This window comes from Euprymna scolopes, chromosome 4 (genome assembly GCF_053919585.1).
Source record: "Euprymna scolopes isolate OS-2025 chromosome 4, ASM5391958v1, whole genome shotgun sequence".
Lineage (NCBI taxonomy): Eukaryota > Metazoa > Mollusca > Cephalopoda > Sepiida > Sepiolidae > Euprymna > Euprymna scolopes.
The window spans coordinates 66,885,176-66,903,797 of record NC_136485.1 but is presented as its reverse complement, the minus strand read 5'-3'; the positions used below and the strand labels follow the sequence as shown (position 1 = coordinate 66,903,797).

The 18,622-nt window shown below is 30.4% G+C and overlaps 1 protein-coding gene across 2 annotated transcripts in view; it reads left to right on the top strand.

Moving 5' to 3' along the window:
* Positions 1 to 18,622, top strand: part of LOC145268167 (serine/threonine-protein kinase mTOR-like) — a 223,826-nt gene that overhangs the window by 152,759 nt on the left and 52,445 nt on the right. For both annotated transcript variants that reach the window (XM_080123389.1, XM_080123381.1), the window contains exons 37-42: positions 4,323 to 4,454; positions 4,891 to 5,009; positions 8,018 to 8,135; positions 10,855 to 11,019; positions 11,344 to 11,453; positions 11,787 to 11,883. In XM_080123389.1, the coding sequence (XP_079979515.1) occupies positions 4,323 to 4,454; positions 4,891 to 5,009; positions 8,018 to 8,135; positions 10,855 to 11,019; positions 11,344 to 11,453; positions 11,787 to 11,883 (741 nt within the window). The remainder of the gene's footprint in view (positions 1 to 4,322; positions 4,455 to 4,890; positions 5,010 to 8,017; positions 8,136 to 10,854; positions 11,020 to 11,343; positions 11,454 to 11,786; positions 11,884 to 18,622) is intronic.

Here is an 18,622-nt window from a genome sequence, read left to right as displayed (position 1 = left end):
AGACAGGTGATCAGAGAGGCCTGATTTGATCAATTGGCTGGTGAAAGCCAACCCGGATTCAGAAAACAAAGTTATAAAAAATATGGTGCTTGTACAGAATTTTCCCTATATTAAAAACAAATCTGTATGAAGCACATACACGTGATGGAAAGAAAATATCGCATTCTTAAAATTATGTACATAGATCAAGTAGTTTTAATTTTATAAAATAATTTTGAAGAAATTAATGGGAATTTGTAAGTATTACAGCAAAAATCTCACAAATTTGAATTATGTTGAATTATCCCCCTTGTTTTGTGTGACTCTTTTTCAAAATTATGTTGCGAGACAGTCACTCCTCAGTTAGCCATAAAATTTGATACTTTTATTCAAAATTAAAACTACCTAATCAATTTATGTGATTTTTCGGATACAATATTTTCTTTCACGGGTACATACATCATGACAATTTTTTTTTATTTTTAAATAAAGGGGGAATTCTAGACATGTACCAAAATGGTAGTCATATATGGACGACAAATGGGAAATATTCATATTATGTACTAGTAAGGGTTAAAAAATTAAGACCCTCAATTCTGACAATATGTACCTTCTGTTGGTAACCATATATTTCACCAGACCTGGAGGAAACCCACTAATGTGATTATACTAGAAAACTGATGTGCAGATGGCTGTATACATTCTAATCATTATTATATTACAAAATAAACTATTTATTTTATATCTAATATAAAACCTTATACAATGTAATGATGAATTCAACATTAAGCTAGAAAAAAAGAAAGAAATTAATATTCCATAAAACAAAACTAGCAAACTTGTGCTTGCTTTATTTTCTAGTTATGCTATTTTGATATCTTGTGGAGAGTTGCTTAAGATGAAATGCTTGTCAGAGATTGGAGATAACATTTTTGTGGAGTCGGCTGCTATGTCTGTAGTTATGACTGTTGGATTGAGACAAAGAAGAGAAAAGGTCACTAGAGTTCCAAATAAAATACCAATGTCTTATCTACAATAAAACCAACTTTATTTGACAGGAACAGAGTAATATAAGAATGTAAGACATGTTGGTTTGAGAAATATGTATTAGTCGAAATGTAATCGAATCCAAATCTTTTAAGTTGCTTCCCAATGAGGGCTATCACATTTGTTCCTATTAGTATTTTGAGTGAAACTGATTCAATTTGATGACAAACTCTCGGAGATTGGATGTTGTGTATGCACAGAAGTGTTTTATCTATGCCATTACCCAAGTTTAGATATGATCGTGCATGCATCAAGCCAGACGATGTATTTTAAGTGATTAGGTTTTATGTAACGTCTACATTTATTTCCCTGAAATGTTTACACTATTTCATTGTTTGTCAATTTTTTGTATTTATAAAAAATTTCTCTGGAAAATTCTGCACTTATTTGCTGGGTTCTTCTACTTATATTAAAGTTCACTGGAGTTAATTTATAAAGACTTGATCATGATAGTTTACTAAGAATTGTATCTTCAGTTGAAGGGGATAAAATGTGTATGTTGAGTTTATTTTCAGCAGTCTTGTAATTCTCCTTTCCCCTTATTTTGTCCCTTAGTCCTCACATTTTATAAGTGATGTTTTCTGACAAAATGAGGAAAGGATTTCTGTTTTCTTGGTTGGAATTTATCTAACACTTATTTCGGGCTAGTTTTGACCTTGAAGTAGTAGTTTTTTAAAAAATTTTACTTGCTTATTTTATCTATATATTAATAGGATAGCATGTGTGTTATTTATTTTGTGTGTCACGCTTACATCCGAGTGACTGTCATTTAATTGTTATGGACTTCTATTTCTTGTAATAAATACTTTTAACAAGAATTCTTCGAAAGTTTTAGTGTCGGTTTTGATTATTAATGATGGCACTCCAGTTATCTTTTTTTATTAATAAATAATTTTATCAAGAATTCTTCATAAGTTTTGATTTCGGTTTCAATTATGACTGAAGGAACTCAAGATATATACAGTGGGGAAAATAAGTGTTGGACACATCCCATTATTCTTTATTTAACACATTTCTAATGCAGCAAATGACGCGAAAATTTAACAAGAAATAGCTACTCATTTAAAAATAACAAATAACTTTAGAAATTGGAACCTTTTAATGCATAACCAAAAATTATATAATAAAAACGAGAATAGCCTGGAAAAAAAGTGTTGGACACACTAACACAATTTCATCTAATATTTAGTTGAAAACCCCTTATTGGCTATTACAGCTTTGAGACGTTTTCTATACGACGAAACTAATTTGTGACAACGTTCAGGCGAGATTTTGACCCACTCTTCAACACATACTTTCTTCAAATCCTGAATATTACGTGGATCTCGCTGGTGGACCATGATTTTGAGCTCTCTCCATAGATTTTCTATAGGATTTAAGTCTGGGGACTGACTGGGCCACTTAAGAACATCTATTTTGTTCTGTACCAACCAATCGGAGGTTATTTTAGCAGTATGTTTGGGATCATTATCTTGTTGAAAGATCCATCCCTGTCGCATACCTAACGCATTGGAAGCAGGCAAGAGATTATTTTCAAGAATTTCCCGATATTTGGCTGAATTCATCTTTCCATCTATAATATGAAGTGGCCCAGTACCATTTGAAGAGAAGCATCCCCAGAGCATGACATTTCCACTACCAAACTTTACAGTGGGGAGGGTGTTCTTGGGATCGTGCGCTGTGCCATCTCTTCTCCATACTCGACGTGCAGAGTTAATGTCGAAAAGTTCAATTTTTGTCTCATCGGACCAGATCACATTCTTCCAGTAATCATCTGTTTTCAATAAGTGGTCTCTTGCAAACTCCAGACGAGCATTAACATGACATTTTTTTTAGTAATGGTGTCTTTCGAGGTGTACGCGATTTAAGACCGTTGCGTCGGAGTACATTACTAATCGTTGGTTTCGTTACTACTATCCCTGCTTTTTCCAAATCTTTCTGAAGTTCGCCTCGTGTTGTTCTCGGTTGCTGCTGAACTTTTCGTACAATCTTCCTTACTGCTCGATCCGACATCTTGCGAGGAGCTCCGGTGCGTGGACGGTTCACGGTTGAGTCATGCACCTTCCATTTCCTAATAAGGTTTCCTATGGTGCTTACAGGGATTTTGAATTGAGCAGATATACGCCGATAACCAATTCCATTCTTGTGCTCGGCAATAATCTTATCACGGACGACTTGAGAGAGTTCTTTACATTTACTCATCATGAGAACCTTCACGCGTGATGGCTTACTGGTGACTAACGTGTTCCAATACTTTCCAACGACGTAGAGTATGGTTGTGCTGAAAGAAAAGAGAACTATTTAACTTCCGCTTGTACCTTCCGGAAGTGAATTACTTCCCTTGACTTTTTCTTTCCAGCATTATTTATAAAAAATAATAATAAAATATAATTTAAAACAATGTGTCCAACACTTTTTTTCCAGGCTATTCTCGTTTTTATTATATAATTTTTGTTATGCATTAAAATGTTCCAATTTTTAAAGTTATTTGTTATTGTTAAATGAGTAACTATTTCTTGTTAAATTTTCGCGTTATGCGCTGCATTAAAAATGTGTTAAATAAAGAATAATGGGATGTGTCCAACACTTATTTTCCCCACTGTATATTATATATACGTAGATATTTTTTTTCATAACTTTTGGTTTCGGTTTCGATTCAAGCTGATGCACCAAAGTCATATGGATATATTTTTTTATTTTTGACATCACAACTTTATAATATATAAAAATCAGCAGAGCATTAACTCTATAATATACAAAATCTGCAAGAATTGAAATATCATATTTAAGCATACTTTACAACTGGGCTACGCCAGGCATCCCTGCTAGCTTAGATAAATACTTTTGCAGTTTTAACAAAGGAGCTGCAATAATATCAGTGTCTTCATTTACACTGAACATCTACAGAATACCAACATCAATATATTACATATGAATGAATCCACTGTGGAATTTCCACAGGTTTCACTAATTATTATTCATTTATTTTTCAATTTATTTATTTATTTATTTTTAGTTTCTTTATTTCTTTTATTTTTTAATTTATTTTTTATTTCTTCTTTTATTATTTATTTTTATTTTGTATTTTATTTATTTATTTATTTTCTTTTAGTTTTCTTTTTTTTTTTTCTAGCTCCTAACATCAAGTGACTTCATGCCATGTCTGAAGCAATTTCCATAAAAAAAAAAATGCAATCCTGACTTGAGAAAAGATTGTCCAAATTATAAATTGTCCTGTTGAAAATTCAAACAGATATGGAAGTTATTAGATGTATTACTGTTTTTTTTTTTTCCAGGGCTTATCTCATAAAACATTGGAGATGTTAATGGGTGTAGACCCTTCAAAACAACCTTATAAGCACCTACCAACTGACATGCCATTGGTGACCTTTGCATACATTAAACATATGTGGTTGTGCAACCAGAAGGTTAGTAAAATTTCATTTTCTTAAAATCTTTCAACTTTACATAACCCGGAGGTCATCAGAGTTAATCCATGTGAAGTCATTTAGTTCTAAACTTAGTTAATACTTCCATCAACTTAAAATCATATCTTGTCTTGTCATGAGTGTTGTTATCTTGTCGACAGTTTTATAGTTCTTATAAGAAACCATCTGAGATACTGTACATTAATTATTTAGTTAATTCAACAACACAATCTTGAAAGACGAATGATTTATTCACCACGATCATCCAGTAAGCTGCAAGGTCAAAAGAAAGAGGACAAAGTTATTTTAAACTCATTGCTTACTTATTTAATGTTATGTTAAACCATCTTAAAAACACACCTGTTTAGTTAAAAACTCGTGCTATAATCTTTTTATTAATTAAAATAATGGACTACTATTTTTTTTCTCTTTACAGCAAGACAGCTTTACTAAGTTGCATCACTTTATCCAACAAACGCTTCTCCAGAAAGAAGCCCATCTTCAGAACAGCAATGATTCTTGTGGTCTCTATGAAATTCGAAAACTTTTATCTAGGTAAGTTTGTAATCATTCAGATGGACCTTCTTGCAGTTATTCAACCTTGAAGCAAAATAACTAAAATATAAATTTTCTTGTGTAGTAAAGTATTGCTTTGTTGATATATCAGAAATTTTAATTATTAAAAAATAAACAAATTTGAATTGCATTGTAAGTTTTTCTAATGGATTATTTTTAATAAGTCATATTTTCTATATACCAACGCAACCATGCCTTTAAAAACAAGAACCTTTGATTTCTAAAGGCCAAGGCTGTATGTAGAAGGAAAACATAGAGCAGTAAGAATTCCACAAATTTGCAGTTCTTGGAAAACGACTACTGGAATAGGAAGCTGTATTCCAATGAGTTATTAAAACGGATTGATGGAGACTGAGAACAAGGAGTCAAACAAACTGAAACAAAGGAACCTGGGAATTGATCAGACAATTTTTAGGAACACGTGCTATAATAATACTTGTAAAAAAGATTGAGACTAGCAACAACACATTTGTGAGAGGTTGCAGTAAAGAAGAAAGTGTGGGGACAATCAAATTACAGATATGTTTTGCAATTTATCAAGAGCCTTCAAATGGAATGCAGACTTACCAGCCAAAATATGACAACAGTACTCCATACATGGTCTGATAGATTTGTAGAGATAGAGAAGAGCCTTATGTGTGAGAAAGTGTTTAGATTGATAGAGAGAACCGATTTTATGAGAAGTAGAAAGAGCAATAGATTTAATATTATGGACTCCAAGAAAGATTTGATGAGAAAGAAAGACCAAGAAGGTTTAGTCAACTTCTCATCGAGAGCAGAGCCATCCATAAGAATGTCAGGAAGAAAAGGACACGTCTGTGATTGAAGGACAATAGGTGCGTTTTAACAGGATTAAACAAGACAAGCCATTAATAATTTAAATTTCCTATGTATTTACAAAAATATTTCAATATTCTACACAATCATATACAATGTATATAAAACCTATAGACCAGTGTTTTCCAATCTTTTTACTTTTATGAACTCTTCCAATAATAGTGCTGTTCTGAGGAACTGCTACATAAGAAAATATTTTACAACCATTTATTTCTTTTTTATAATGCAAACAATATCTTTCATTTTATAATCAGTTTAGGAGAACCCAAATCAACTACTAGATCAACTGCATATTTCAACTGATCCGAGAATTATGGGTGAAAAGCAATACCAGAATAAAAGGTGGTGTCATCAGCATAAATATAGTGTTTGATCCCAGATTATGTTTTAACACCATGCATTGGATCCAAAAACAAAAAACACTGACTAAAAAGGGCGAGGCATATAAAACTGTCATTTAATTTTGATGAGTGTATATCGCTAAAAATTAAAAAAATATTTTTTTAATGCATTGCAACACTTTAATAATTCAAATTTCCTATATATTCACTAAAATATTTTAATATTGTAGGTAATCATATACAATATATATAAAGCCTATAGACCAGTGTTTCCCAATATTTTTACCTTTGTGGAACCCTTTCAATAATAGTGCTGTCCTGAGGAAGCCCTACATATTAAAATATTTGACAATCATTTATTTCTCCTCTATAATTCAAGCAATATTTTTCTATTTTATAATCAGTTTAGGAGATTGACGAGCTGCTGAAATCAGTTTGTACTCATTAAGCAACTTATTTGGTTGTACACAAATCACTCGCATACAGTTTTCTGCCTTCTCACCATTAAGTAACTGTTTTAACTTTACCAAATGTATTCTGCAAATATATATACTGTGACTTTTATACTTTAAAATATTGTAATAGTTTGAAAATATATTTCCAAAATTTTAAAAAATATCTACATACAATATATAAGAAAATTAGGTTTGACAAAAAATTGCATTTATGTATATGGACACAGGCATAATAAACTTTGCCTATTTATCAGTATTTCTTAAGGAACTCCAGGTTTCTGCAGAACCCTAGTTGAGAAACCCTATTATAGACAAAAGTGCTTGATCGAAAATTACTATTTTGTGAGGTGTTTACTTGATTTTTTTTTCTATATTAATAAAATTAACTGAGTATTATTTTTTTTGTATGGTATTTTCCATGCAACCTTCATATTTAAACATTGAATTATTATTATTTCTTGTCGTTTCAATAAATATTTAATTTATGAAATACAAAAATGTAATAAAGGAAAAGTTTTAAAAATTTTATCTAAAAATAATTATTTAATCATGCATTAAATTCGCCAAAATTTATTTCCATTTCTTCCTAAACAAGTAAGTCATTGTAATCTTTGGGAATAGAAAAAAAAAAAAAGAGAATACCTGACTTATTGAAATTTAAAGGGAATTTGGAAGCATCAAAACTGTCTAATAGCCATTTCTAGTGATAAAACTTTTTAGGAAATCCTCATGTATTAAAAGGTAAAAAAAATTTGGAAACTATTTACAATTTGAAATTTCAGAGTTGGACAAGACACTGAAAGGTCAGAGATTGTACTGGATTGAATGTGAAAATAACATCCAAGATGAGGACAGTGGTTCAAATAATCTAAATAATAAGTGGTTGTTATAGTAATTTTATACACTGCTTGACTCTCATATCATTATTGGTCCCCTCTGACAAAGGAGGGATTGAACCTAGTAATTTTTGTCCATTTGCACTTTTCTCAATAACCATGCCTTAAAGTTTTTTAAAATTTTGCGCAAACATTAGTCATTGTGAAAGTAAATTTTTGCCAGAACGGATTTTCCGGGATAACTCTGGTTGCCCCCCCTAGTGGGTGTTATCGGGGAAAATTGTTCCCAAATCGTTCGTTGGTTTGTTTGTTCACTCTATAACCATGCCTTGCATTTTTTAAAAAAAGTTTTGCACAAACCTTAGTCATGATAAAAGTAAATTTTTCATTCGGGACCCCGCATGCTCGATTTGTTTATTTTTTAAAAATAAATATAAAGATTAAAAATTCTTAGAAATATTTAGGTTCTTCCTGATAATTTCTAGTTTCTCATATCTAGTATTTTTCTTTTTTGTTAGGTGCTACCTCAAACAAGGAAGTTGGTTGCTTGAATTGAATGGCATTGATGACCTGTCGATTGCTAAGGCACTGGAGAGTTTTAAAATGGCAAAAGACAGAAATCAGCATTGGTATAAGGTAAGAAGTTTGGTTACTTAACATTTGTTTGAACGCATTTAAAAATCCAATTTACTGTGCCTTGAAATTTTGCAATTTTTTTTTTTTTTAGATGATAATCCAGCTCAAGCAATACAACATTAAAAAAAACAAAAATTGTCCTTAATATATCCAATACTATAGTAATAAGCACATATTACCCCTTCATTTTGACGTTGCATTGAGCCTTCAGATTAGTCTCTAGAGACGATTCTTCAGTAATGGTTGATGTATAATTTTGAAGCAGGGATTGTGGAATTGTCTACCACACCTCTCCTGAGTCGGCACTGCTTGATTCCAATGGCAAGGAGAAATCCAGGATGATTGCAAACAATGTTGATATAAGCACCTGGTATTCCCAAATAATCGCTCATCTTAATACTGAACGGGTTTAACGTCACTTAACTGCAGCAATCTAATGGGAACTGATGTGAACTTCATATCAAAGAAGCATCAACAAGAAAATCTCCAAACATTGGCACACAAAAACAAAAAAAACAACAACCAACAATCTTATCTGCCAACATGAATTTTTAAAACTGAAACAGATACCATGATGATACAGCTCTTTATACAAATGGTTTCTTTTATACGATAGGCAGTATCTACTCCCAGTTAGAAATTGACTCCCTTGTTTTTGGTTCTCAATGGAAAACAATGAGCAATTCATACTTTAGATAGGTTGGGAGAGTCCCACTAACCTTTTATAATTAGCATTTTAATTGATTCATTTATTATATGTTAACAATTTTTAAGGCATCTTTCTCTCCTCACATTTTATAAAATCGTAAATATTTAAATAAAATCATTCGAAGCCATCTGAGACTATTCTAGGTAGGTTAGCCCATAAAGTAAATGTGATATTTTGGTGTTTGGAACTAATTTAAGGAATAGACCAAATAGTAGACCATTTTGGAAGAAATAAAATATAGTAAAAAAAAAAACATTGGAAGAAACAACACCAGCAGCAATGGCTACCACCATTAATATACGTATGTATAAACAATTCAAACTGCTAAATAATACTTCCATGTACATAATTTAATTACCATCGATAAAAATTACATTAGAAATGATCAAGAACTGTTAGGAAGCAAAGCTACATCATTTTCTCACACTTTGTCTTGAGAAACGAAACTATAAACTTCTCACGTACCTGAAATATGTAAAGGGTGACACTGATGGCTACTGACATTAGTAGTAGCAGTGGTCCTGGCTTGCTTTTCAGCCATGTTGATATTAGAGGAAATAAGAGTTGACATATTTGTAGAAGCAGCAACCAAATTGACTATGATGGAACTTAAACTTCCATATAACAAATTACGAAACTAAGCTCATACAATGCATGAAAAGAAAATGTCAAACAGTATGAGATTTGTCTCCAAACAATAAACATCAATAGACAGTTGGGAAAGAAAACGCGAAAATACCAACCAATCGAAGGAAAAAAACATTGTTTTAAGAAGGTACCTGTTGTTAAATTGGAAAGGAATGCTACCAAGACCAAAGTGATGGTCATTGGTTGTGATGTTGAGAAACTAATGGAATTATTAATGCGTTGAGTGACGCTAACCAGTTTGTGTGCAAAAAGTGTAAACCAATGCAGATGGATGAAAACTCGGATGTGGAGAAACTATGTGTGGATGGAAAAACTATTGGAAGTTGTTCAGAAGATTTATCTTGGTGATACCATTGGAGCACAGGGTGGAGCAGGTGCTAATGTGATTGCAAGATTAAGGGTTATGAACTTGTCTTATTACTAACAAAGTTTTATCATTCTCAATTAAAGGAAGAGTTTATCATGGATGTATATACAGTATGATGACTTTTGGAAGTGAAACTTGATCAGTGAGAGTTGAGGACATGTGCTGCATGGAAAGCAGAATGATACAATGGATGTGTACTACAAGTGTTAAATACAGGCTTAGATCTAATGGCCTCAGCGAAAGATTAAATCTGAACAATACAAGATGTGTGCAGAAGAGATTTTGATTGTATGCCCACATTGAAAGAATGGATGAGTGTGCTTGGGTTAGTAAATTTAAAACAGTTGAGGTAGCAGATTCAATTCACAGTAGAAGGCCAAGCAAAACATGAGAAGCAATAAGAATCGGCTTAAGTGAAAGAAGGATAAATAAAAACCTGGCTAGAGATAGCTTAGTTTGTAAGTTAATTTCTAAAAGCCATCCAATGCATGCCAATATGTGAAGCAGATGTTAAATCAAATACGATGATGAAACTGAAATGAGCGTATGTATATAATGTATACTCAAAGTGGAAGATGCACTTAATGTACTTCCTGCGATCAACTACTTGAGCAAACCTATTTTCATTTACTGTAAAAAAAATGTAAAAATACCAGTAAGAAATATTATCTTGTACAAAATCTCAACATGCTGTTTGAAAAATGTGTCTACTTTTAATATCATAGATTACCAGAAAAAATAAATTACCTGCAGCTCCTAAGAGAAACCAGATACAAATCCCTCCCCCTCGATCTTATCAAATGTCTCACAAAACTATAGGATTTTCCCATAAAACAAAAAAATCCTAATCTATTCGAACGCCCATCAACCCTGAATGGATATAGCTATTTAATTAATATTGAACTGCATTGATGTTAATTATTGTAGTTAACTTTATTTTTCATAAAATTTTTTTCTTGTTTTAATCTTTTCTTTTATTCCTTTTTGTATTTTAGGCTTGGCATGCTTTGGCTCTTACGTACTATGAGGCAGTACTCTTCTATAAGAGAAAAGAAACATCAGCTGCCAACTTGCCAAGTGATTCCACTCAATCAGGTGCTGAAACGATGGCCAGACTATCAGAAGCACCAACTGATATTGCTGGCAATGTCAGAACTCATGTAAATAAATTTTTAGTTTGTCTTTTTTTAATCTTGTTAACATTTTTTATTTCTTAAGTTTTGAAATTTTCAAATTTAACTTCAAGTGTTGAAAATTTAACTTCCTTTTTATTTTTCTTAATCTTATTTTTTGTAATCTTTTTTCAATTTTTAAATTAAAATGTTTTTTTTTTTATTTCTTAATATTCTTATTTCTTAACTAAATTAATGCATTAAAAATTTCAACTAAAAGTAAAATTATCTCTATATCTTCTCTCTATAAAATGTTTGTAATAAAAAAACAAACCATTATTTTAAATTAAATTAATTGTTTAATTCTTTTAGGTGACAATGCAAAATACTGCCAAAATTCTTGCTCACTGTGTTCCAGCCGTACGTGGATTATTCAAGGCAATTGCATTATCAAAACAAAATAGTTTACAAGATACGCTCCGGTAAGTTTCAGTTCTTTATTTTCTTATCAAAGTAATCTTTAATTTGTTTTCTTCTGTTGAAAATATTTATGATGTTGATTTTTAGCCAATTTTTTTTTTCTGTTTCAAAATGATTTACATTATATATACAATTTTCTTTTCTGTTTCAAAACGATTTACATTATATATACAATGTTCTTTTCTGTTTCAAAATGATTTACAAACTTTTATTTAGTTAGTTTTAGTGAATTGTAATGAATTATTGATGCAGAACTTTTTTTTTTGTTATTTAATTGGACATTTTGCTATTGGTTATCTTTCATCAAATTGAATCAAATAATTTTGTCTATTTAGAATACTGACCTTGTGGTTTGACTACGGCCATTATCCTGAAGTGCATGATGCCCTTGTAGAAGGAATAAAAATCATGCAAATCGAGAACTGGTTGCAAGTATGTCTTATTTTTTCTCTCTTCACTTTCTTGTTTTTTTTTTTTGTTTTTTTTAACACCACTTTTCTTTTTCTCCTTAAAAATACCATGTTAGAGAAGTCCAAGATGAATTGTAATGCAAGAAACTGAAATCGGTTGTACTGTTTAACAATGAATATATTACAATATTTTTTGGTATTACTGTGCATTAACTTCTTCCTGTAAATCACCTTTCTCTTGCCTCTCCAAAATTTCTTTCATTTTTAGGTAATTACAGTTGAACACCCTGAAAAACTTGACAAAAATAAAAATTTAATGTAAAATCCGAATTTCAGAGCCATTGTAACCTTAAAACATTAACCAATATTTTTTCTATTGAAAAACGAATCTTGTTTTTTTAGATGATTATGTGTGGTTTTTAAGAGGATGTTTGTGGGAAGAAAGGGCTGGCCACTTGGACTTATGGTTAGTAGTAAGGCTAGAGGCAGTTATGTGTGAACTCCTCAAAAACTAGTCAGAAAAAAAAAAATACAAAAACAATTACTTTAGAGTGGATTAGTCTCATGTATAAATTTAATGTAAAATAATCTAACCTTTCTGAGCCATTCTAACATTGTGGTGGTGGTTAATCAGTTTATTTTTCTATGTTAGATAATGCCTGTGGGGACGAGGGTTTATAAAATTATAACTGGAACCTGCCACTAAGAGATAGTGGAAGGGTTAAGGAAGGGTTTTTGTTTTGGAATGGAGGCCATTCGGACTTAAGGTTAGTGGTAGGGTTACAGAAGGGTTTGGGGGGGTGTTGTCACTCAGATTTAGGGTTAATGGTAAGACATGTTCAAGAGAAGGCATTTTTAGAAGGTGGGCTTGTCACTCAAACCTAGATTTAGTTGTATGGTAAGTTTTTAGAAACTCTTCATCTTTAAAATATATCAAAAGAATTTTGAGTGCTAACTGCTGTAAAAGGCAATGGGTAGGAAGTGAGGGATCAGTATATGTTAACCCCCCCACCCTCATTCTAAATTTTTTCTTGTTTTTTTTCTTGTGTATTTTTTTTCCTTGCTAAAATTTTTAAGATGTTTACATGTAATTACAAAAACAAGGTACTTGTACAGTTTAATGAAGACATTAAAAAATGAAAATATCGAAAAAGGTTTAAATCGTACGTATCTGTTATGGAAGGTTCGATTTTTAGGAAGAAAAGCTAGTATTAAAGATGGGGAGGGAGTGTCGGCGCTTTACATGGAGTTATCTCCCTGTGACGTTTGTAAACTCCAAACAAAAACTAAAAAAAAAAAAAACAAGATATCTGCCTTCAACGCACTCTCAAAACGTGTTTTTCCACTGTAAAAAAAAATTACTCTATCAAATTAAGTGAAATTTTTTTTGGGGGATGTTCAGTTCAAAACGGATACGTACAATATAACCTTTTTTTCGATATTTTCATTTTTTAATGTCTTGATTAAACTGTACAAGTACCAAAAAAAAAACTAGAATCTTGTTTTTTTTTTTGTTTGTTTTTGAAATTCCTGACAATAAATTCATTAATTACTATAATTAAAGTTCAAAAGTTGTATATATTTAAAAACCAGTATTTCTTGAAGGAGCCACTGTTTTATAAAAGCATCATAAACCACTTTAATTTTAAGCAAAGAAAGTTTTTCTTATTTTCAAAATAAACCTGTAAATTTGGCTCACAAAACGCCTTGATTTCAAAGTAAACAACCTAGAGCAACCTTATAGCTTATAATTGAGCCATAAAGTCAAATTGTTTACTTTTGCTGAAAAGGAATTAATATTTTTATGTATAATGTAATTAAAAATCGTTACTACCAAAAGAAAAATCAACATAGAATTATCATTTTAATTCATAAAAATAATAAAAGAATTGATTTACTTACTAATTGGGGTACGAAAAATATTCTTTAAAAAATGTTTGAAACTTATCAGGTTGATTGGTTTGGTTGTTTTGTTTTACGGCGTATCAACCCCTTTCAGGTCATTTAATGTTGAATCCAGTTATTTTGGAAATAGTGTTCATGTTGCATTCAGTTATTTTGTAGACTTTTATTCTTCAAGCTCTTTGTATCTTCAATCACTAGTTTGTAGTGTTTGGTTTGGTTGTTTTAAGTAGCAATACACATGGATGATAAAATGCTTTGGATAATCTCAGATTTCAAGGGGCTTCTGCTAAAATAGTTATATTTTACAAACCAAAATGCTTTAAGTTTTCAAAATACCACCGTTTTGTTCGGAAATGAATATACTTTCAAATGAGTTAATAAATAATAATGTACATTATATTTTTTAAAAAAAAGTTTTAAGCAAATAAAGTGATAAAAATGTTAACATCATAAAACAGCGTTTTGGGTAAGATTTTGCAACGCCCCTCCCCCCCAATTTGTAAATGTCTGTACCGTGTTTATAGTAAGAATATTTTTATGAGATTTGGAAACTAGGCAGAAGGAATATCAATTTTAATAGTTTCGGGTGTCCGAAATATATTTGACCACTCATTTTTTTTTGTTGTGTTAAAAAAAAAAGATTTCAACATGACGAGTTTGGAAAATTTTGAAAAAAAATTTTCTTTGGACACCCACTTTTAAATAATACAATATTTTTAGTATATTTATCCATTGAAAGAAGAATAGTATATTATTTGGTCTTGTGGTATGTAGCAATTTAAAAGCATGATATCAGGGGGAAAATCGTTTTTAGTTTGAATGTCGACTGATGTAGTATTAGTAATAGCAGCAGCAATAGCATGGTGTTTTTTTTTTTTGTTGTTGTTCATTTTTATTCCAGATTGATTTTTTTTTAAATTGAAATTCTGGTTATAAAAAAAAATCTTACTTGTTAGAGCTATTTTGTTATCAACCATATAGATATTTAAAAAATTTGGATAGTCAAATTTAAAAAAATATTGTTTCACTATAAACAACAGATGTGAAATATGACGTGTATGCGTGATACAACACTTAATATTTTTTTGAATTTTCGTCTTATGTTTTTAGCAGATTATTATTGAATGGAAACTAATCTACCTGATTATAAAAAAAAAAATGCAAAATCGATATTAAATATTTGTCGGAGGTGCTCAGTTAACGAACAAAAACAGTAGAAAGATGCATTAAATGTAATTAAAAATAAAAATCAAATTCATTTAAAATGTGTGAATAATTTTTCAACTTTGGCAAAAAGTTTTTTTGGTACTTCTACAGCTTAGCGCCGAAAATGGAGACACCATTTTTTTTTTTTTTTTTTTTTTTTCGGGCATCTGTCATTAAAATCAGAGGGAGAAATCAGTATTTTAAACTATGAGCGAAGTAGGAAATAAATAACAAAAAAATTACAAAAGTGTTTTATTAAAATTATATTTTCTTATGCAGACTTTTTAATAAATGTTTTTACAATTATATTTTGATACATTTTTATACAATAAATGTTTTTACAATTATATTTTGATACATTTTTATACAATAAATGTTTTTACAATTATATTTTGATACATTTTTATTCAATAAATGTTTTGCTTTTCAAATGGCGCTCGCTCAGTCTAAACAATTATGAATATGTCATTTTCAATTGATGTTTTTAATAATAAAAATATACGTTTCATGAAAAGCTTTCCTATTTTCATTAATTAAATCTAAACATTTCCAATTAAACAATTACGGTTATGTTCTCTTTCACTTTCTTTATTTACTTTTTTTTTCATAGTTCTTTCCAGAAGTAATTAATATTTAGTTTAATTTTTTGTTATTTATTTCCTACTTCGGCCATAGTTTAAAATACTGATTTCTTCCTGATTCTAATGACAGGTGCCCCCCAAAAATGGCTTCTCCATTTTTGGCAATAAACTGTAGAAGTATTGTTTGTTTTGTTTATAAATACTTAAATAGGAGGGGAGGGGGCAAAAAATACTTCGTAATTTACCAAAGGTCACGTTTTCTGTTAGTGACATCACTTGTTTTAAATAACATTTATTTTTGACTGTTTGTTGTAATTCTTGTAAAGTTTCACAATAGATGTCAAACACTCTCTTAACAGCAACAAAAACTCGCTTAATCTTATGTCTAACCCTAGGTACGAGTAGCAAGCCTCCTCCTAAAACCTTAGCCCTAACAATAATGCTAAATCTGAGTGGCAGAGCTCCTCACCAAACAAAATTCCTCAGTAAGCTACATATAAGCGTAAAAAAAAAGACTTTTCCTTAGAGAAAAATGTACATGATTAATCTCCCATAAAAAATAAATTGGTCAACTGTCCTAAAACGCTAGAATGGTCTCAAAATGGTGACTTATTTTACATTAAACTTGTGGAATCAACCCTCATTCTAAATTCTAAGATTATTTTTGTTTTGTTTCTGTCAAGTCTTCAGGGTGTTCACACATAATTTTCCTTAGCTCTATCATTAACCCAAAGTCAGAGTGGCAACCTCCCCACCTTCTCATAATTGCACAAAGACCCTCTTAAAGCTGCATATAATCGCCTTTTAGAAAAAAAAACAAACTCCCAGGATTTATCTATCATAGAAAAAAATAGGTTAATTGCCCTAAAACGCTGGAATGGCTTAAGATGGGAAATCATTTTACATTAAATTTGAAAATAATTTTTTTTTATCTTTCATTAAAGTTTTTTTAAAGTGTTCTGACGTAATTGTCTATAAAGGTAGAATCACATATTTTGGAGAGGTAGTCAGATGGGGAGAGGTAATAGAATGTTAATCTATATTAATACCAAAGAAATATTGCAATATATTTATTTTTAAACAGTCCTAGATTTAGATTTCAGTTTTTTGTATGTAAAATGCATTACAATTCAGCTATGCGTTTTCTAACTTCTTTTCTTTTAATGGATACATGGCATTTTTAAGAAATTGCAACATATTTATGTGCATTTACTACAGATTATTTGGAAACCATTAATTTCTGGAGATTTTCAGTAGCATATCCTGGTTCCTTGCACAAAAATACTTATATGGCAAATTTCATTGCTTAATCTTGTGTTTTAACAAAGATATAGATTTTTATTGAAAAAGTAGTGCAAAAAATTTAACAAAAGACATATGGTCTTAAAGAGGGAAAAATATCCAAATGTGTGAGGCATAAAAATAGTCATAACTTCCTTAATTTTAATTGGATTTGAAAAATTTAAAAAGATTCTTCCTTAGCTTATCAAGCTCTTTCTATTTATATCATTATTAAAATATTTAAGCCATTTCAATTTTTTCACGTGTATTGCTATTTTGAGTAGATTTTATTGTTTTTTTTCCATACCCTGCAGAACATGAATGAGTTTTGCAATGGGAGAGGGAAAAGGATTACAGTATTAATGTTTGTTACACTTTAAGTTAGGAAACTAGTCAGGAAGTAGGGGAGATAGAAAGAGAAAGGGGAAATAGGAAGAAGGAAACAGTGGGTTGTTATTTTTGTTTTTTGTTTTGCAGAACATAAGTTTTGCAAGAAGTAGAAAAATAAAAAGTGTCAATGTTAGATGTATTTCGTCTCAGGACACCAATATCTTCAGACAGCCTGATCTGGTAGCACCAGCTATCAGATTGAAGTCTCATTTCTTAGACAAAAAAAACAAAAAACGAATGGATCACTTTATTTTGTACCTGACAATAAGTGAGATTGATGTTTTTCCCGAGTGATTTCAAAATTTCATGATGAAATGCCTCATAGAAGTGTGGTGCTGAGCTTTTGAAGACATGAGCTTCACAAAAAAAAAATTAACAAAATCACTGTTCAATAATGTTAAGATTTTCATCAATTTATTTGCTCAAAACTCTTAGAATATATCTCAGATTATTATTTGTGAATGCACATGAAAGAATGGTGGTATTTTGAGGACTTCAAGTGCTTTGGTTTTTTAAATATCAATATTATAGTAGAACTACTTTGGAATTTGTGATTATCCAAAGTGTTTTATGGTTCGTAGATATTTCTACTTGCTTTTCATCGTTGTATCTTGTTTATTACTTTTATCTGTTTCTTTTTCTTTATTTTCTCTTATTTTTCCCTCATTCTTTCATTTTTATTTTATCTCTCATTCATTTTTTCTTTCATTACTTTTTTCTTTCATTCTTTCTTTTTTCTCATTTTTTTCTCATTCTCTTTTTTTCTCTCATTCTCTTTTTTTCTCTCATTCTCTTTTTTTCTCTCATTCTCTTTTTTTCTCTCATTCTCTTTTAATTTCTCTCATTCTCTTTTATTTCTGTCATTTTTCCTTTTTCTCTCTTTTTCTTTCATTCTTTCTGTCTTATTTTCGCTCTCATTTTCACTTATTTTATTTTTTACTCTCATTCTGTCTTATTTTTTCTTTTTTTCTCTCTATTCTGTAGTTATCTTTTTTCTCTTGTTTGCCTTTGGAATTTCCTCTTTGCTCTTGGTTTCCCTGATTATATCCTGCAAAAATTCAAATGTAATGTGAACAAACATCTTGCTGCAAAACTCCCCACTTAGGATTTCCTCTATAAATCTGAGCCTTAATCACAGTATGCCTACATCTAAGTCTCAACGTACGTTGTTTGGGTCGAATAAGTTTAAAAAAAGTAATGTGATATTAGAGGCAGAATATAACATAAGGACATAAGGTTTCTCATTCAGTTCTGAACAATGCTGGCTCTTTCTGCCAATAACATATTTTCTGTCATATTATTATTTTGGACATTTTGAATTAAAACAAATTGTCTCATGAGCATGCATTGAATGTATTTCAAATATTTTACGTTTTATTATTTAAATATCCAATAAAA